Source organism: Microchirus variegatus, assembly GCF_963457635.1.
Source record: "Microchirus variegatus genome assembly, chromosome: 20".
NCBI lineage: Eukaryota > Metazoa > Chordata > Actinopteri > Pleuronectiformes > Soleidae > Microchirus > Microchirus variegatus.
This window is the reverse complement of record NC_139821.1, coordinates 1,374,412-1,394,854: the sequence shown is the minus strand read 5'-3', so window position 1 is coordinate 1,394,854 and position 20,443 is coordinate 1,374,412. Positions and strand designations below refer to the sequence as shown.

At 45.3% G+C, this 20,443-nt stretch overlaps 1 protein-coding gene across 15 annotated transcripts in view; it reads left to right on the top strand.

Moving 5' to 3' along the window:
* ttn.2 (titin, tandem duplicate 2) overlaps positions 1 to 13,145 on the top strand; it is a 180,307-nt gene extending 167,162 nt beyond the window's left edge. For all 15 annotated transcript variants that reach the window (XM_083907402.1, XM_083907390.1, XM_083907401.1 and 12 more), the window contains 13 exons: positions 267 to 569; positions 658 to 960; positions 1,056 to 1,324; positions 1,415 to 1,730; positions 1,813 to 2,118; positions 2,211 to 2,510; positions 2,619 to 3,194; positions 3,277 to 3,582; positions 3,676 to 4,058; positions 4,148 to 4,358; positions 4,446 to 10,310; positions 10,396 to 10,686; positions 11,781 to 13,145. In XM_083907402.1, coding sequence (XP_083763528.1) covers positions 267 to 569; positions 658 to 960; positions 1,056 to 1,324; positions 1,415 to 1,730; positions 1,813 to 2,118; positions 2,211 to 2,510; positions 2,619 to 3,194; positions 3,277 to 3,582; positions 3,676 to 4,058; positions 4,148 to 4,358; positions 4,446 to 10,310; positions 10,396 to 10,686; positions 11,781 to 12,073 — 9,722 coding nt within the window. In that variant the 3' untranslated portion in view covers positions 12,074 to 13,145. The remainder of the gene's footprint in view (positions 1 to 266; positions 570 to 657; positions 961 to 1,055; positions 1,325 to 1,414; positions 1,731 to 1,812; positions 2,119 to 2,210; positions 2,511 to 2,618; positions 3,195 to 3,276; positions 3,583 to 3,675; positions 4,059 to 4,147; positions 4,359 to 4,445; positions 10,311 to 10,395; positions 10,687 to 11,780) is intronic.
* The last annotated feature ends 7,298 nt before the right edge of the window (positions 13,146 to 20,443 follow it).

Below are 20,443 nucleotides of genomic sequence, written 5' to 3'. Positions count from 1 at the left end.
ACCAAACTTGGTACAGTTGTTGCTCTTATGATTCCAAACAAATGTCTAATGTAATTAGACAATTAGACATTTTAGCTCCGCCCACCCAGAAGTCGGCCATTTTGGAAAAACGAAAATGACTAGTCTTTACTTTTGAACGAACTCGTACTAGCACGTTTAAGCTAGCCCCGCCGAAATGAGTACATATGTTCTAGTTTTATTTGTTAGCAGTATCAGACTGAAAAGTACTTTTCCTCACAGTGAGTTATGTTGCTCTCCCCGCGCAGCTATCCCTGGACCTCCAAACAGGCCAGAGATCGTCGACGTCACCCATGAGGGCATGACCGTTACCTGGCAACCACCAGAGGACAACGGTGGCTCCACCATTGCTGGTTACCTCATTGAACGTAAGGAGGCCCATTCCGACAGGTGGTTGAGGATTAACAAGAACCCCGTCACCATGACCAGGTACCGCTCTTCTGGTCTTATCGAGGGCTTGGAGTACGAATACCGCATCACTGCCATCAACTCGAGAGGAGCAGGCAAACCCAGCGAGAGCTCTGCCATCACCGTCGCCATGGATCCCATTGGTACCTGACTAAACTACTATTTTGCTTTTAATACTAATAACTCTGATGTCAGTGTTTTGACCAGATGTCTAAACCCTAACCCGAACAGAACCTCCAGGACCTCCAATGAATCCCAGGGTCACAGACACAACAAGGACCTCAGTCTCTCTGGCCTGGTCGCCACCCGAAGAGGAGGGCGGCGCCGTCATCACCGGTTACTTTGTCGAGATGCAGAAGGTGGACCAGGTGGAATGGACACTGTGCAACACCACGCCCACCAAGATGTGCGAGTACATCCTCACCCACATGCCTCAGGGCGCCGAGTACAAGTTCAGGATCAGCGCCTGCAACGCCGGTGGTTCTGGAGAGCCCGCTGAGATTCCCGGAGTGGTTAAAGTCCAGGAGATGCTGTGTAGGAGAAATTTTTACCATCTAATAAACATCACGCTCTCTATTCTACTCTCCTACCTCCAACCGAATTAACAAACATGTCATCTCTATCCTCAGTTTATCCCGACTACGTGCTGGATCGCAAATACGAAGAGGGCTATGTGGTGCGCCAGGGTGGAGTCATTCACCTGTCTGTGCCCATCAAGGGCAAACCCATCCCCATCTGCAAGTGGACCAAAGATGGCCGCGACATCTCGCACCGCGCTATGATCGCCACCTACGACGACATTACTGAGCTGGTCATCAAAGAGGCGCACAAAGACGACACTGGTACTTACGACCTGCTGCTGGAGAACAAGTGTGGCAGGAAGGCCGTGTACATCAAGGTAACTTCAGCAAGATGAAATCTCACTTCATAATCCAATAGATTTTCTTGATATATTTGGAGTTGAATTTCTATGCGTTTGAATCTCCAGGTGAAGGTGATCGGTCGCCCCGATGCCCCAGAAGGCCCTCTGGAGTTCGATGACATTCAAGCCAGATCGGTCCGCGTCAGCTGGAGACCGCCTTCCGACGACGGCGGCTGCGACATCATGGGATACATCCTGGAGAGACGGGAGGTTCCCAAGGCTGCCTGGTACACCGTGGGCGCTCGGGTCACCGAGACCTCTCTGACCGTGAAGGGCCTGAAGGAGAACGTCGAGTATCACTTTAGAGTTTTTGCTGAGAACCAGTTTGGCGTCAGCAGATCTCTGAAGTCTGACGAGTCCGTCACACCGAAGACGCCGCTCTGTGAGTACCGATACTTACCTTTTTTTTCCCCCCCCTCATTGCGATCCTGTAAGATTTCACTGACGACTCGCTTCACCTCCAGGCCCACCAGAACCTCCCAGCAACCCACCAGAGATCATGGAAGTGACCAAGTCCACAGTGTCTCTGTCCTGGGCCCGTCCTCGCGACGACGGCGGCTCCCGCGTTACAGGATATTACGTGGAAAGGAGGGAGGTGTCCACGGAGAAGTGGGTCCGCCACAACAAGACCCACATCACCACCACGATGTACAACGTCACTGGTCTGATCCCCGATGCAGAGTACATGTTCAGGGTGGTGGCTCAGAATGAAATCGGGCAGAGCGAAGCCGGTCCCGTTTCAGAGTCCGTCATCTGCAAAGATCCCTTTGGTGAGCGGTGATTTTTTAAGGGCGCCAGATCGTGCACGGAGAAAAAATATTGCAGGAGGGTTAACGCTCAGGTTTTATCTATCTCTGTTTAGACAAACCCAGCCAACCTGGAGAGATCGACATCGTCTCCATCACCAAAGACAGCATCACCATCCACTGGCTCAGACCAGAGCATGACGGCGGCAAGGAGATCTTGGGCTACTGGCTCGAGTTCAGGCAGTCCGGGGAGAGCGCTTGGAAGAAATGCAATAAGGAGCGCTCTAAGGATCGTCAGTTCACTATGGGCGGCTTGATGGAGGCGACCGAGTACGAGTTCAGGATCTTTGCCGAGAACGAGACCGGACTCAGCCGACCTCGTCGTACACCCATGGGCATCAAGACCAAACTGAGCGGTGAGAATCTCCATCCATCCATTTTCTACAGCTTTATCCTCCACACGAGGGTCACGAGGGCGCTGTAAATATTATGATGTTAATGAAACTTTACTGATGTATCTACAGTTGGCGAGGCTCCAGTGTTGAAGGAAGAGATCGAGGACGTAACCACCAAGCTCGGCGAGTCGGGCACTCTGACCTGCGGCATCATTGGCAGACCTCTGCCCGACATCAAGTGGTACCGCTTCGGCAAGGAACTGATCCAGAGCCGCAAGTACAAGATGAGCTCGGACGGCCGCAACCACTCACTCAGCGTGCTGACGGACGAGCAGGAAGACGAGGGTCTGTACACCTGCCGGGCCCTCAACGAGGCCGGCGAGATCGAAACCAGTGGCAAACTACGCCTTCAAGCACCTCCGCAGTTCCACCCCGGCTTCCCTCTGAAGGAGAAATACTACGCCGGGGCCGGCACCAGCCTGCGCCTGCATGTCGTCTACATCGGGCGTCCCATCCCCCAGATCATGTGGTTCTATGGCAAGAAGCCCCTGAACGCGTCAGAGAACGTGATCATTGAGAACACAGAGAGCTACACCCACCTGGTGGTGAGGAACGCCCAGAGAAAGACCAACGCTGGCCGCTACAAGGTGCAGCTCAGCAACGTGTACGGAACCATTGAGACCGTGTTACGCGTGGAAATCCAAGGTAAAATCTGAAGCCTAAACAGGTCTAAACACAGTTAATAAAAGAAGTTCTGGTTGCTGATCACGTGTGTTGGTTTCTACAGATAAACCCTCCATCCCTGAGGGTCCCATGGTTGTTGAAGGTCTGCTGAAGAGCTCAGTCGTCATCAGCTGGAAGGTTCCGAAGGACGACGGCGGCTCCATGATCACAAACTACATCGTGGAGAAGCGTGAGGCCAAAGAAGGCGAGCAGTGGCACCTGGTGTCCTCCTCCATCTCTGGCACCACCTGCCGCGTTCCCAACCTGACCGAGAGCGCCGGCTACTACTTCAGAGTCTCTGCTCAGAACCAGTACGGAGTCAGTGAGTCTCTGGAGATCCCATCCGTGGTGATCATCAAGAGTCCTTTCGGTAAGTGCCCCCTTGTTGTTTTTATTTAGCCAGTTTTAGCGTTAGCTCAGTGATGTAGAGCGTACAGTAACGACGGCCTTTTTTGTTTTTCAGAAAAACCGGGCATCCCACAGCGGCCGTTCATCATCAGCTCCACCAAAGACTCCTGCGTGGTCTGCTGGAAGCCTCCGAGCAGCGACGGCGGTGCCAAGATCACAAACTACTACCTGGAGAAACGCGAGAAGAAGCAGAACAAGTGGATGTCTGTGACCTCGAGGAAGGTCGTTGAAACGAGTTTCGAGGTCACGGCCTTGATCGAGAGCTTCGAGTACGAGTTCCGCGTCAAGTGTGAGAACGCCGGCGGTGAGAGCGACTGGAGCGAGATCTCTGAGCCCATCATCCCCAAGTCAGACCAGGCTCCACGAGCTCCTGCCTTCAGAGAGGAGATCAGGGACATGACCGTCAAATACCAAGCCAGCGCCACCTTTGTCACCAAGGTAATTCAGATGTTTGCACCTACATCTGTGAAGATATTTGTCCAGTCCATTCTTTTCTTCCCTAACCTGATTATTTTCCCTATAACAAGGTGTTGGGACATCCAAATCCTGTGGTGAAGTGGTACCGCAGTGGAAAAGAAGTCCTGGCAGACGGAACCAAGATCAAAGCCCTGGAGTTCAAGGGAGGTTACTACCAGCTTGTTATCACATCTGCAAATGAGAACGATGCTACGGTTTACCAAGTCAGAGCAACCAACCCATCAGGATCCATCTCGGCAACTGCCAACCTGGAGGTGGAAGGTAAAGACTTTATCCTTTGTCTCCACTGAGTAGTTCTCGCTCGATGAATGGATTCTAATTTCTAACTAATTGTCATTTCATTTCCAGTTCCCGCTAAGATCCACCTGCCCAAAGAGCTCCAGGGAATGGGAGCAGTTCACGCTGTCCGTGGAGATAATATCACAATCAAGATCCCCATCTCTGGAAAGCCTGAGCCGGCGATCACTTGGCAGAAGGGTCAGGAGATCCTGTCCAACTCTGTCTACTACCAAGTTATCACCACGAGATCTTTCACCTCCCTGGTCTTCCAGAAGGGGGTGCAGAGGAAGGATACCGGCTACTATGCCATTACTGCAAAGAACAGGTTTGGAACAGACAAGCAAACCATTGAGGTGAACGTGGTGGACATACCCGAAGCTCCTAAAGGACTCGTGGTCAGCGACATTACGAGGGACTCCATCACCCTGACCTGGGAGCCGCCAGCCAGCGACGGCGGAAGTGACATCATTAACTACATTGTTGAGAAGTGTCCAACCAGTGGTGACAGGTGGATCCGTGCCGGACAGACCTGCGACTGCAGCATCACCATCATCAACGTGTTCGGAAAGGCCAAGTACCAGTTCCGCGTCCTTGCGGAGAACGAGTTTGGCTTGAGTCCTCCCTCTCAGCCAACAGAGCCAGTCACGACAAAGGAAGATAAGTCTGTGATCAGGAACTATGACGAGGAAGTGGACGAAGCCAGAGAGTCCATCAAAGGAGAAGCTCCGTTCTACAAGGTGAAGGAGCTGTCCTCCAAGTACATCATCTCTGAGGAGCTCGCTCGCTGCCAGTTTGGAGCGGTCTACCGCTGCATGGAGATCGCCACCAAGAAGACTTTCATGGCCAAGTTCATCAAGGTCAGAGGAACCGACCGAGAGTTGGTTCTCAGGGAGATTGAGGCCCTGAACGTAGCGAGGCACAAGAACGTCATTTACCTGCACGAATACTTTGAAAGTATGGAGGAGATTGTGCTGATCTTTGAGTTTATATCTGGAGTCGACATCTTTGAACGCCTGGGAACCAGCAACTTTGAGTTAACGGAGCAGGAGATTGTCCGTTACCTGAGACAAGTCTGCTCTGCCCTGAAGGTCTTGCACAGCCACAACTACGGTCACTTTGAAATTCGTCCAGACAACATCGTCTACACCACCAGGAGGAGCACCGTCATTAAGATTTTGGAGATGGGCCAGGCGAGGCAGCTGGTGCCCGGAGAGAACATCAGAATGCTCTTCTCGGCTCCTGAGTACTGCGCCCCTGAGGTTCACCGCCACGATCTAATCACAACTGCCACTGATATGTGGTCTGTCGGTGTCATCGCCTACATTCTGCTCAGCGGCCTCAATCCATTCGCCGCAGAGTCCACGACAAAGATGATTGAGAACATCTCCAGCTGTGAGTACGTCTTTGACAGTGAAGCGTTTAAGGACATCAGCCTGGAGGCCATGGACTTTGTGGACAGACTTCTCGTCAAGGACAGGAAGCTACGTATGACTGCCCATGAGGCTCTGGAGCACCCGTGGCTCAGGATGAAGATTGAGCAGGTCAGCAGCAAGACCATCAGGACCCTGAAGCACAGGAGGTACTACCAGACGCTTGTGAAAAAGACAGACACTATTGTATCTGCGGCTCGCGTCGCCTACGGCGGTGCCTTCAAGAACCAGAGAGGACTGGCTGTGGGCAAAGTCAAGATCGGAACCGAGTGCCACGGCCTTCGCTCTGGCCCAGTCATGCATGGCTCGGCTGAAGTCGGCGGCTACGTCAAATTCACTTGCGTCATTTCCAGCTACGACAAGAGCACACAGGTCTCGTGGTACTTCGGCAACCGTCAGCTCCACCCAAGCCCCAAGTACGAGATGACGTACAGCAACGGCTTTGCCAGCATCTACGTGAAGGACGTGGAGGATAGCGACGATGGCGTGTACAGATGCAAGGTGGTGAGCGACGAAGGGGAAGACAGCGCTTACGGAGAACTCTTTGTCGAGACGGTGAGAAGCATCAGAGAGTTTTACGTCAGCCGCTCCATCAGGAAACTGAGGCGCAGAGTCGACCGGGTTAAACTCCTGCAGAGACCACCCGAGTTCACGCTGCCGCTCTACAACACCACCGCCTACATTGGCGAGGACGTTCGCTTTGGCGTCACCATTACTGTGCACCCGGATCCTCAAGTGACCTGGCTTAAGAACGGAGAGAGAATCAAACCGGGCGACGACGACGGAAAGTACACGTTCGCGACCGACAAGGGCTTGTACCAGATGATCATCCACAACCTGGACATGAGCGACGACGCCGAGTACACGGTCATGGCCCACAACAAGTTTGGAGACGACAGCTGCCAAGCCCACCTCACCGTGACCCCTCACCCCGTGTCAGCCGATACCATGAGGCCCATGTTCAAACGCCTGCTGGCTAATGTCGAGTGCAATGAAGGCGACAGCGTCCGCTTCGAACTCAAGGTCACCGGAGTCCCAACCCCTGCTCTGAAATGGGAGAAGGACGGCAAACCCCTGGAGTTTGGTCCCAAGGTGGTTGTCATTCAGCAGAATGTCGATTACCACGTCCTGCACATCAGAGAGACTCTGCTGGAGGATGCTGGTGTGTACAAGGTTACGGCAGCCAACTGCGCAGGCTCTGTGAGCTGCCAGGCTACGCTGAAGGTCGACCGCCTGACCTACACCAGGAGACAGTACAAGAGCGAGGAGGAGAAACACCTGCACGTTCAGATGCAAATCGAAAAGACAAACAAGATGGCCCAGCAGATCGCCGCAACCGAGGAGCTGGTGCCGTTCAACCCCACCGCGCAGGAGGCTCTCAAGTTTGCTGCGGACCTGTACAAACCTGCAGTGAGCACCAAGAACGTGGAAGGGGAGTTCGACATCACAGTTGTGAAGTCCGACACCAAGAAGCTGGAGGAGGAGAGGAGAATCTTCATGCCGTATGAGATACCCGAGCCTCTGGTTCACGATCCAAGAGATCTGGACGAAGACAAGGGCATCAAGCAGTTTGTGCCTCTCTCGGAAATGAAGTGGTACAAGAAGCTGAGAGTCCAGTATGAGCTTCCCGAGAGGATGGACAGGGTCGTGCAGAAGAGGCAGAGGCGCATTCGTCTGTCCAGGTGGGAACAGTTCTACGTCATGCCTCTTCCCAGAATCACCGACCAGTACCGGCCAAGGTGGCGTATTCCAAAACTCAGCCTGGACGATCTGGAGACAGTCAGGCCCGCGCGCCGCTCGCCCTCTCTTGAATCCGAGGTGTCCTTCCGATCCAGGAGGAGATCTCTCGGAGACCTGAGCGATGACGAATACGTTTCCAGGAGGAGGACAGAGGAGGAGAGGATGAGGCTGGAGGATGAGCTGGAGCTCGGCTTTTCTGCCTCGCCTCCTCGGAGCCCGTGCACATGTCTGGAAGATGAGATGGTGCAGGAGGTCAGGCAGCAGGAGGTCAGGCAGCAGGTGGTGGAAGTTGCCGAGACGAAGAAGAAACGCACAGTTTCTCAGTACATGAGAAGGAGGAGGTCATTGTCTCCCACGTACATCGAGCTGATGCGTCCAGTTTCAGAGCTGATCAGACAACCGCGGGTCAGACTCGTGGAGGTGGAGGGAGAGATGGTGGAAAGGAGGTCTCCCACACCAGAGAGGACTCGCCCACGCTCACCCAGTCCCGTCAGATCAGTTGAGAGGTCTTCTCGTTCCTCGTCCCGCTTCGAACGCTCCGCCCGCTTTGACATCATGTCCCGCTACGAGGCAAGAAAAGCTGCCCTGAAGGCGGAAAGGAAATACCAGGTGGTCAGCCAGACGCCGTTCAGCCTCGACCACGCTCCTCGCGTGACGGTCAGGATGCGCTCCCATCGCATTCCCATCGGCCACGACACCAAATTCACTCTGAACGTCCAGGCTAAGCCCGAGGCGGAAATCCAGTGGTTCCACAACGGAACCGCGATCTTCGAAACCAGCGAGAAGTACGTCTTCTCCAACATGAGCGGAGTCTTGTCCATCGCTATCCTGAACTGCCAGGACGAGGACAGCGGTACATATCGCTGCGTCTGCTCCAACTCAAAGGGCGAGGCTTCCGACTACGCCACCCTGGACGTGACGGGGGGTTGCTACACCTCCTTCTCCTCTCGCCGCAGAGACGAGGAAGTTCCCAAAGCGTACGTGCCCGACGTGACTCGAGTCGACCACTATCACACCACCCACTTCAAAGCCGGCTACGCCACCGAGAGCCACTTTGCGGTGGAGGAGAGCAAGTCCAAGTACACCGAGACGCGAGAGGTTGTTGAACGCGAGCGATACGCTGCCTCCTCAGAGAGGTTCTCCTCTGCTGAGAGGTTCTCCTCTGCCGAGAGGTTCTCCTCTGCCGAGAGGTTCTCCTCTGCTGAAAGGTTCTCCTCTGCTGAGAGGTACGATTCATCGGTCAAATTTGCCTCGGCAGATTACCTGTCATCTGACTCCTCCTCAGACCAGTATTCTCTAACCAGGAAGCTCGCCACAACTGAAGCTAAAGTCAAGTCATCTTCTGCCGTTTCCGCCGTTTCCGCCGTTTCTGCCGTTTCTGCCGTTTCTGCCGCTGAAGTGGTTTCTGTTGAAAAGACGAAGCCTTCCCTTCCGGCCAGAATCCTCACCAAACCTCAGTCTGTGACCATCGCGGAGGGAGAAACGGCCAGATTCTTCTGCGATATCGACGGCGACCCCGCGCCCACCGTGACGTGGATTCGCGAGAGCAGAACTCTGGTCTCGTCTCATAACGTCCAGGTCACGTCCACTCAGTACAAATCCAGTTTGGAGATTTCCTCTGTGACCGTGTCCGATGAGGGCAGTTACACGGTGGTGGTGGAGAACTCGGCAGGCAGACAGGAGGCTCACTTCACGCTGACCGTCCGCAGAGCAGCTGTTAAAGAAGAAGTCAAGGTCGTCAAATCCCCTGAACCGGCAATGAAGTCTCCAGAGCCTTCGGCCCCATCCCCTGCTCCCTCCATAACTTCCCCTGTTCCAAGTGTAAAGTCCCCGGAACCCAGCGTCAAGTCCCCGGAACCTTCAGTCAAATCACCTGAACCTTCAGTCAAATCACCTGAACCTTCAGTCAAATCACCTGAACCAAGTGTAACTTCTCCTGCTCCGAGTGTGAAGTCACCCACGCCGACTGTGAAGTCCCCTGAACCCGAGGGAGTGAAAACCCCTCGAGGCGTCAAGTCCCCTGCTCCGTCTGCAGCCTCTCCAGCGCCCGGCGTGAAATCACCAGCTCCCGGCGTCAAATCTCCAGAACCTGAGGGAGTCAAGTCTCTTCGGGGCTTGAAATCCCCAGAACCCAGACTTAAGTCACCGACAACTATCAAGTCACCTGAACCCGAGGAGGCGAAATCTCCTCGTGGCATCAAATCTCCTGAGCCCACGGGACTCAAGACACTGAGAGGGTTGAAGTCTCCAGAACCTGCTGGACTCAAAACACCAAAGGGCATCAAGTCACCAGAGCCGTTAGGGGTCAGATCCCCCAGGACCCTGAAGTCCCCTGAGCCCGAGGGACTCAAATCACCTCCGAGGATGAAGTCTCCTCCTCCAACGAAGAGGGTCGTGTCTCCGCCCGCGGTCAAATCCCCAACTCCGAAACCTCCCAAGATCCTCAGCGCGCTCGCGGCCGAGGCCTGCGAGGGTTCGGTGAGGATGTCGTGCGTCTGCGAGAGCAGCGTCAGGGAGGTGGTGTGGTACGTCAGCGGGAGGAGGCTCTCGCAGAGCAGTCGCTTTGAAATGAAACAGTCGGAAGGCTCCTGCAGCCTCTTAATCCACGATCTGACGGACAGCGATCAGGGAGAGTACGTCTGTGAGATGACCTCAGAGGGAGGCGTCGCCAAATCCTCCTTCTCCTTCACCGGACAGGTGTTCCAGTCCATACGCATGAAGGTCACCGCTTACCGTGAGCAGCAGCAACAACTGGCACTGAAAGGTGAGTGCGTCGTTCCAGTGGTTTTTAGCTTTTAACGTTAGCTTGGATTTGTCTGATCGATTGTCTCCGTTTTGACCCCGAACAGGATCAGTGATGATGAGCCACAAAGAATCGTCATCGTCGTCGTCGGCCGCAAGCTCGTCCATGATGATGAGGAAGGAGGTCCGCAGCACCATGGAGGAGTCGTCCTCCTTCTCCTCCTCCTCCTCCTCCTCGCAGCAGGCCATGATGTCGTCCATGATGGAGTCCAGCGCCTTCAGCAGCAGCAGCATGGCGGCTGAGATGAAGCTGGAGACCATGTCCACGTCCAGCGCGTCCTCGTACGGCATGAGCTCCAGCAGCCTCACCGAGATGGGATCTTCGTTCAGAGCCATCGGTAAGAGGACGTCTTCAATCTATCTTCGAGGGGTTTGGACTCGGGCTGTGAGCGCCCCCTGCTGCTGAGAACTCAGCCAGCTCACGCTCAGTGAAAACGAGGATCATTTTCGTTGTATAATATATTTTCGCAAATAAGCGCGTTACAATGTCGAATTGTGTTGGAATATGTTGGTTTAATACACATCCAAAGGACTGTTGAGCTTTGAACACTAATGTCAGAAAATTAGTGACGATTTATGAAACCAGCTAGCTAACTAGCTAGCGAGCGGCTACCCGCCGAGCGCCACCGAGAGAGTAGGATGTTCTCTGAGCACCCGGCAAACAGCCGCTAGCTAGCTCTGCTACATCTGGGTAGTTTTATCAGTGTTTTGGATGTGTGTAGCGGCGTTCACTTGAACACGAATACCCTGGACATGTCAGATTTCAATCACATTCCGGAGAAAAACAATAGAAGATTTTGTCAACATGAGACGTAGCACGTTAGCACGTTCGTTACGTTCGCTACGCTAATTTGCATGTAGGGATGTCCCAATAGTACTTCCCTCAACGAGGGGAATTTACGGTTGAGGTTACTCAAAACCAAGGGGAAATATTAAGAGGGAGGTGTTGGGACGGAGCCTGAGTCTACGGAAACTGGAGTTTGTAAAACCACTCACTCTCCCACACCAAAGCCCATGGAGAAAATCAGTGATTTCACAGGAGTTGTTGATCCACTGCTGCCTCCATCACTAACTTACAATGTCTTATTTTGTCACTTCTGCTTTTGAAAAATCTTCATTCGGATTAAAATCAGTGACACAAAGTGACCACACGAGGCAGCAGAGGACCAGCAGCTCCTGTGTCCACTTTGAGCTAAAATCACCGGTTTTCTCTATGGGGTTTGGTGTGGGAGAGTGAGTGGTTTACAAACTCCAGTTTACACAAGGAAAAGTCTGTCCAACAGTGAGATAAAGACGTGATTGTAGTTATCGTAGATACTTTTAAGAAAGTTACTTCCTGTCCAGAAACAGTTCCCATATTTCGTACACTTGTGGTTCTCTCGTTCTCGGTCTACTTTAACCTGTGCTCCCTGTTCCCGCTGTGGTTCTCCAGGTTCTGCTCCCAGGATCGAGGCTCTGCCGGAGGACATCAGCATGGAGGTGGGCAAAGTCCTCACGCTCTCCTGCGCCTTCTCCGGCGACGCCAAGAACATCGAGTGGTCGCGCGGCGGCCGAACCGTGGCGGTGACGGCGGGCGGACGCTTCCACGTGGAGACCCAGGAGGACTTGACCACGCTCATCATCACCGGCGTCAGAGAGGAAGACGCCGGCACGTACACCCTCAAACTGTCCAACGAGCTCGGATCCGACTCGGCGCGCGTTCACATTAGCATCCGATCGGCGTAAGGAAAAAAAAAAAAAAAAAACCCCGAAACAAACGCTCACCTTCCCCTTTTCCTCGACTTCTTCCACGTCTTTTTATTTATAAATTTAGCGAAAACGCACCGAAACCTGATAAAAGAAATTTCTCTTCTTGTAAATATGAACTATTTTTGTACCAAACGTGACATTAATTTATGCCAAACTGGACTCGCGGAAGTCTGACGTTGTTATAAAATGTGCCATAGTGGATGAATATGACGTTGACATAATGTACATAATGTATATAGCCGAATTGAACGGTTATGTGGGGAATGTATGCATTGTTATTTATGACAATAATATGAACTGAAACAGAAACTGAACGCGGTCGAAACGGGAGAAAGTTCCCCCCCGAGGGACCGAATACCCTGTTCCGACCCAGAAACTAAACTCTGTGCCTCAACCGTACCGTTGAAGACTAAGATTGCCTCGGCAGGTAGAGAGGCTCCCTGCCGACGTTTCCTCGATCAGAGACGCGATTAGAACGCGGCGCTCGAGGTCCCCCGAGCGCCGTTTGCCGCTTAACCCTCGCGAGCACGCGGCGCGACCGGAACCTCGAGGCCGCGACTGATGATGTCAGAACCGCCGTTTTTTCTCACGACCTGCTCACAGTGCGAGCGGCCTGCACTCCCTGAGCGCCCGTGTGTGGTTTTTTTTGTTCGTTTTGTGCTCCGCCTCTGGCCAACGACCGCGCTTCACTGTGGCTCCGCCCACCGACCCCCCCCTCCACGAAGAAGGAAACGAAACCAAAAGCAAAAGGGGAAAAAGGGGGCGGAGTCCGTGGCGCGCTCCTTGGCAGAGGCGGAGCTTCCTCCCGGAGGCTGCAGCGTGTTTGTGTGTTAGTTTGTAGAGAGGTCCACCTGACAGGCAGGGGGCGCCGCAGAGCAGGAGAGCTGCATTAGAAGAGGAGGCGTGGTCTGGCGTGATCTGGTGAAGTCGCCCCCCGCAGCGGTTTTGGTTTTGATTGAAGTTAGAAGTTTGTAGCGTTGAATTATTTCGCAGCCTCCTCGAGTTTTTCTCCGATGATTGATTTAATAAAGCATGAATCAGCACAACATCACCGTGTTTGACTGGTTATTTACGTTTTATTGTCAACAATAACGCATTTATTTATGTTTTATTATCAACAAAAAACTCATTTATTTATGTTTTATTATCAACAAAAACACATTTATTTATGTTTTATTATTAAAAAAAAATAAAAAATTTGACAATAAACAAAATAGAATAAATTGAACAGTTTTATATGTAGAAAATATAAAATGCATGGACGTATGAACCTTTCTCCTCTTGTTGCAGTTCGTGCCGGTGGCCACTGGGGGGCAGTGTCACCATTCTCAGAAAACAGTTCATGAACAGGACAAAAAAAAGGATGTGAAATATTTTAAACAAAAGCTTCAGAGCTTTATTTGAAGCAGAATTTTTCTTGATTCTGATATTTTTCATTTTTAACCGTTGATATTTTAACGCCTGATTTTCCTGTGAGGACTTGGCGTAGGTTAGCGTAGCGTCAGCGCTCTTTTCCTTAACAGCAAGAAGACCTGGGTCCGAGGCCCGGTTGGAACAAGAGTGAAGAACTGCCCGATGTCAGCTGAGATTGATGCAGCGCCCCCCGGTGGAGGATAAAGCTGCAGACGATGGACGGACTTTTCGACGTCAGTGAAAAACAGAAACGATGTTAAATCACTACGATTCCTTCTTTTCATTTCAAATTCTTTCTTTTGTCGACACATCGAGAACGTCGTCGTCGTCACGGTGGAGTCAGACACGCCTCCTCTGGGTCAAAGGTCATCAGATCTCTCTGTTCTGCTGCCTCCAACACTGACCAGACTCTGGTTGCTAAGCAACTGCTGTGCAGAGATGATGTGATGTTGACGTGACCTTTTATTTACATTTGATCGTCCAAAATTTGAAAAGTCTAAAAAAATGTGTCCACAATTCCTCCAAAGCGACATACTATTTGAAATTTTTTTGTAAAAATATATATATATTTTTTAAATTTTAGTCCAAAATTTGACAAAAACGTCATTATATACTATGTCGTCCAAAATTTGACCATCTATCTATAAAGCAAGTTGCGTCCATCATAGTATGTACCATCATAATAGTCGGCGTCGCCCTGAACAAGGATCCGTTGAAAATATTTGCATTTTTTGAAAATCAGGAAATGATCCATTTGCCCTGATGCACTTTGACAGTGAGCTGAGTTTAGTCTCAAAACAAAAAGTATCTAGAAATGACTGGAAATTCATCATCATAATAGTTGGCATCGACTTTGACAAAAACGACATACTATACAATGTCTCCAAAATGTGACAATTTTTAGAAAAAAAAGATTTTGGTCCAAAATTTGACAAAAACGTCATACTATACTATGTCGTCCAAAATCTGACAATTTTTTTAAAACATTTTTTTGGTCCAAAACTTGACAAAAACGTCCTACTATACTATGTCTCCAAAATGTGACAATTTTTAGAAAAAAAAAGATTTTGGTCCAAAATTTGACAAAAACGTCATACTATACTATGTCGTCCAAAATCTGACAATTTTTTTGAAAACCATTTTTTGGTCCAAAACTTAACAAAAACGTCATACTATACTATGTAGTACGTCAGGGTTAAAGGGTGATTTCATGTTTTTGTGATAGGAGGAGAAAAGTGAGCGCCCCCTGCTGCTGAGAACTGGCACAAGACAAATTTGACAAAAAACATCACACAATACTATGTCATCCAAAAAAAATTTTTTGGTAATTTTTTGTCCAAAATTTGACAAACTATACTATGTCTTCCAAAATTTTTACCAACATTTTTTTTGGTCCAAAATGTTTCCCAAAAATTTTTTGGGTCCAAATTTTTTTTACATTTTTTTTTTTGGTCCAAAATTTTTTTTACATTTTTTTTGGTCCAACATTTTTTGAAAATATTTTTTTGGTCCAAAATTTGACCAAAACGACATACTATACTATGTCGTCCAAAATCTGACAATTTTTTAAAAAACATTTTTTTGGTCCAAAACTTGACAAAAACGTCATACTATACTATGTAGTACGTCAGGGTTAAAGGGTGATTTCATGTTTTTGTGATAGGAGGAGAAAAGTGAGCGCCCCCTGCCGCTGAGAACTGGCACAAGACAAATTTGACAAAAAACATCACACAATACTATGTCGTCCAAATTTCTTTTTTTTAAAATTGTTTTTGGTCCAAAATTTTTTGAAAATATTTTTTTGGTCCAAAATTTTTTGAAAATATTTTTTTGGTCCAAAATTGGACAAAAACGACATACTATACTATGTCGTCCAAAATCTGACAATTTTTTAAAAAACATTTTTTTGGTCCAAAACTTGACAAAAACGTCATACTATACTATGTAGTACGTCAGGGTTAAAGGGTGATTTCATGTTTTTGTGATAGGAGGAGAAAAGTGAGCGCCCCCTGCCGCTGAGAACTGGCACAAGACAAATTTGACAAAAAACATCACACAATACTATGTCGTCCAAATTTCTTTTTTTTTAAATTGTTTTTGGTCCAAAATTTTTTGAAAATATTTTTTTGGTCCAAAATTTTTTGAAAATATTTTTTTGGTCCAAAATTGGACAAAAACGACATACTATACTATGTCTTCCAAAATTTTTACAAACATTTTTTTTGGTCCAAAATGTTTCCCAAAAATTTTTTGGGTCCAAATTTTTTTTACATTTTTTTTTTGGTCCAAATTTTTTTTTACATTTTTTTTGGTCCAACATTTTTTGAAAATATTTTTTTGGTCCAAAATTTGACCAAAACGACATACTATACTATGTCGTCCAAAATCTGACAATTTTTTTAAAAACATAGTTTTGGTCCAAAACTTGACAAAAACGTCCTACTATACTATGTAGTACGTCAGGGTTAAAGGGTGATTTCATGTTTTTGTGATAGGAGGAGAAAAGTGAGCGCCCCCTGCTGCTGAGAACTGGCACAAGACAAATTTGACAAAAAACATCATACAATACTATGTCGTCCAAAAATTAAAAAAAAAAACATTTTTGTCCAAAATTTGACATACTTTACTATGTCGTCCAAATTTATTTTTTTTACATTTTTTTTGGTCCAACATTTTTTGAAAATATTTTTTTGGTCCAAAATTTGACCAAAACGACATACTATACTATGTCGTCCAAAATCTGACAATTTTTTAAAAAACATTTTTTTGGTCCAAAACTTGACAAAAACGTCATACTATACTATGTAGTACGTCAGGGTTAAAGGGTGATTTCATGTTTTTGTGATAGGAGGAGAAAAGTGAGCGCCCCCTGCCGCTGAGAACTGGCACAAGACAAATTTGACAAAAAACATCACACAATACTATGTCGTCCAAATTTCTTTTTTTTAAAATTGTTTTTGGTCCAAAATTTTTTGAAAATATTTTTTTGGTCCAAAATTTTTTGAAAATATTTTTTTGGTCCAAAATTGGACAAAAACGACATACTATACTATGTCGTCCAAAATCTGACAATTTTTTAAAAAACATTTTTTTGGTCCAAAACTTGACAAAAACGTCATACTATACTATGTAGTACGTCAGGGTTAAAGGGTGATTTCATGTTTTTGTGATAGGAGGAGAAAAGTGAGCGCCCCCTGCCGCTGAGAACTGGCACAAGACAAATTTGACAAAAAACATCACACAATACTATGTCGTCCAAATTTCTTTTTTTTAAAATTGTTTTTGGTCCAAAATTTTTTGAAAATATTTTTTTGGTCCAAAATTTTTTGAAAATATTTTTTTGGTCCAAAATTGGACAAAAACGACATACTATACTATGTCTTCCAAAATTTTAACAAACATTTTTTTTGGTCCAAAATGTTTCCCAAAAATTTTTTGGGTCCAAATTTTTTTTACATTTTTTTTTTGGTCCAAATTTTTTTTTACATTTTTTTTGGTCCAACATTTTTTGAAAATATTTTTTTGGTCCAAAATTTGACCAAAACGACATACTATACTATGTCGTCCAAAATCTGACAATTTTTTTAAAAACATAGTTTTGGTCCAAAACTTGACAAAAACGTCCTACTATACTATGTAGTACGTCAGGGTTAAAGGGTGATTTCATGTTTTTGTGATAGGAGGAGAAAAGTGAGCGCCCCCTGCTGCTGAGAACTGGCACAAGACAAATTTGACAAAAAACATCATACAATACTATGTCGTCCAAAAATTAAAAAAAAAAACATTTTTGTCCAAAATTTGACATACTTTACTATGTCGTCCAAATTTATTTTTTTTTAAATTGTTTTTGGTCCAAAATTTTTTGAAAATATTTTTTTGGTCCAAAATTGGACAAAAACGACATACTATACTATGTCTTCCAAAATTTTTACAAACATTTTTTTTGGTCCAAAATGTTTCCCAAAATTTTTTTACATTTTTTTTTTTGGTCCAAAATTTGACCAAAACGACATACTATACTATGTCGTCCAAAATCTGACAATTTTTTAAAAAACATTTTTTTGGTCCAAAACTTGACAAAAACGTCATACTATACTATGTAGTACGTCAGGGTTAAAGGGTGATTTCATGTTTTTGTGATAGGAGGAGAAAAGTGAGCGCCCCCTGCTGCTGAGAACTGGCACAAGACAAATTTGACAAAAAACATCATACAATACTATGTCGTCCAAAAATTAAAATAAAAAAAAATTTTGTCCAAAATTTGACATACTATACTATGTCGTCCAAATGTATTTTTTTTAAAATTGTTTTCGGTCCAAAATTTTTTGAAAATATTTTTTTTGTCCAAAATTGGACAAAAACGACATACTATACTATGTCTTCCAAAATTTTTACCAACATTTTTTTTGGTCCAAAATGTTTCCCAAAAATGTTTTGGGTCCAAATTTTTTTTACATTTTTTTTTTGGTCCAACATTTTTTTTACAATTTTTTTTGGTCCAACATTTTTTGAAAATATTTTTTGGGTCCAAAATTTGACCAAAACGACATACTATACTATGTCGTCCAAAATCTGACAATTTTTTTAAAAACATTTTTTTGGTCCAAAACTTGACAAAAACGTCATACTATACTATGTAGTACGTCAGGGTTAAAGGGTGATTTCATGTTTTTGTGATAGGAGGAGAAAAGTGAGCGCCCCCTGCTGCTGAGAACTGGCACAAGACAAATTTGACAAAAAACATCACACAATACTATGTCGTCCAAATTTCTTTTTTTTTAAATTGTTTTTGGTCCAAAATTTTTTGAAAATATTTTTTTGGTCCAAAATTGGACAAAAACGACATACTATACTATGTCTTCCAAAATTTTTACAAACATTTTTTTTGGTCCAAAATGTTTCCCAAAAATTTTTTGGGTCCAAATTTTTTTTACATTTTTTTTTTTGGTCCAAAATTTTTTTTACATTTTTTTTGGTCCAACATTTTTTGAAAATATTTTTTTGGTCCAAAATTTGACCAAAACGACATACTATACTATGTCGTCCAAAATCTGACAATTTTTTTAAAAACATTTTTTTGGTCCAAAACTTGACAAAAACGTCATACTATACTATGTAGTACGTCAGGGTTAAAGGGTGATTTCATGTTTTTGTGATAGGAGGAGAAAAGTGAGCGCCCCCTGCTGCTGAGAACTGGCACAAGACAAATTTGACAAAAAACATAATACAATACTATGTCGTCCAAAAAATTAAAAAAAAAACATTTTTGTCCAAAATTTGACATACTATACTATGTCGTCCAAATTTTTTTTTTTTTAAATTGTTTTCGGTCCAAAATTTTTTGAAAATATTTTTTTTGTCCAAAATTGGACAAAAACGACCTACTATACTATGTCTTCCAAAATTTTTACAAACATTTTTTTTGGTCCAAAATGTTTCCCAAAAATTTTTTGGGTCCAAATTTTATTTACATTTTTTTTTTGGTCCAAAATTTTTTTTACATTTTTTTTGGTCCAACATTTTTTGAAAATATTTTTTTGGTCCAAAATTTGACCAAAACGACATACTATACTATGTCGTCCAAAATCTGACAATTTTTTTAAAAACATTTTTTTGGTCCAAAACTTGACAAAAACGTCCTACTATACTATGTAGTACGTCAGGGTTAAAGGGTGATTTCATGTTTTTGTGATAGGAGGAGAAAAGTGAGCGCCCCCTGCTGCTGAGAACTGGCACAAGACAAATTTGACAAAAAACATCACACAATACTATGTCTTACAAATTTCTTTTTTTTAAAATTGTTTTTGGTACAAAATTTTTTGAAAATATTTTTTTGTTCCAAAATTGGACAAAAACGACATACTATACTATGTCTTCCAAAATTTTTACAAACATTTTTTTTGGTCCAAAATGTTTCCCAAAAATTTTTTGGGTCCAAATTTTTTTTACATTTTTTTTTTTGGTCCAAAATTTTTTTTACATTTTTTTTGGTCCAACATTTTTTGAAAATATTTTTTTGGTCCAAAATTTGACCAAAACGACATACTATACTATGTCGTCCAAAATCTGACAATTTTTTTAAAAACATTTTTTTGGTCCAAAACTTGACAAAAACGTCATACTATACTATGTAGTACGTCAGGGTTAAAGGGTGATTTCATGTTTTTGTGATAGGAGGAGAAAAGTGAGCGCCCCCTGCTGCTGAGAACTGGCACAAGACAAATTTGACAAAAAACATAATACAATACTATGTCGTCCAAAAAATTAAAAAAAAAACATTTTTGTCCAAAATTTGACATACTATACTATGTCGTCCAAATTTTTTTTTTTTTAAATTGTTTTCGGTCCAAAATTTTTTGAAAATATTTTTTTTGTCCAAAATTGGACAAAAACGACCTACTATACTATGTCTTCCAAAATTTTTACAAACATTTTTTTTGGTCCAAAATGTTTCCCAAAAATTTTTTGGGTCCAAATTTTATTTACATTTTTTTTTTTGGTCCAAAATTTTTTTTACATTTTTTTTGGTCCAACATTTTTTGAAAATATTTTTTTGGTCCAAAATTTGACCAAAACGACATACTATACTATGTCGTCCAAAATCTGACAATTTTTTTAAAAACATTTTTTTGGTCCAAAACTTGACAAAAACGTCCTACTATACTATGTAGTACGTCAGGGTTAAAGGGTGATTTCATGTTTTTGTGATAGGAGGAGAAAAGTGAGCGCCCCCTGCTGCTGAGAACTGGCACAAGACAAATTTGACAAAAAACATCACACAATACTATGTCTTACAAATTTCTTTTTTTTAAAATTGTTTTTGGTACAAAATTTTTTGAAAATATTTTTTTGTTCCAAAATTGGACAAAAACGACATACTATACTATGTCTTCCAAAATTTTTACAAACATTTTTTTTGGTCCAAAATGTTTC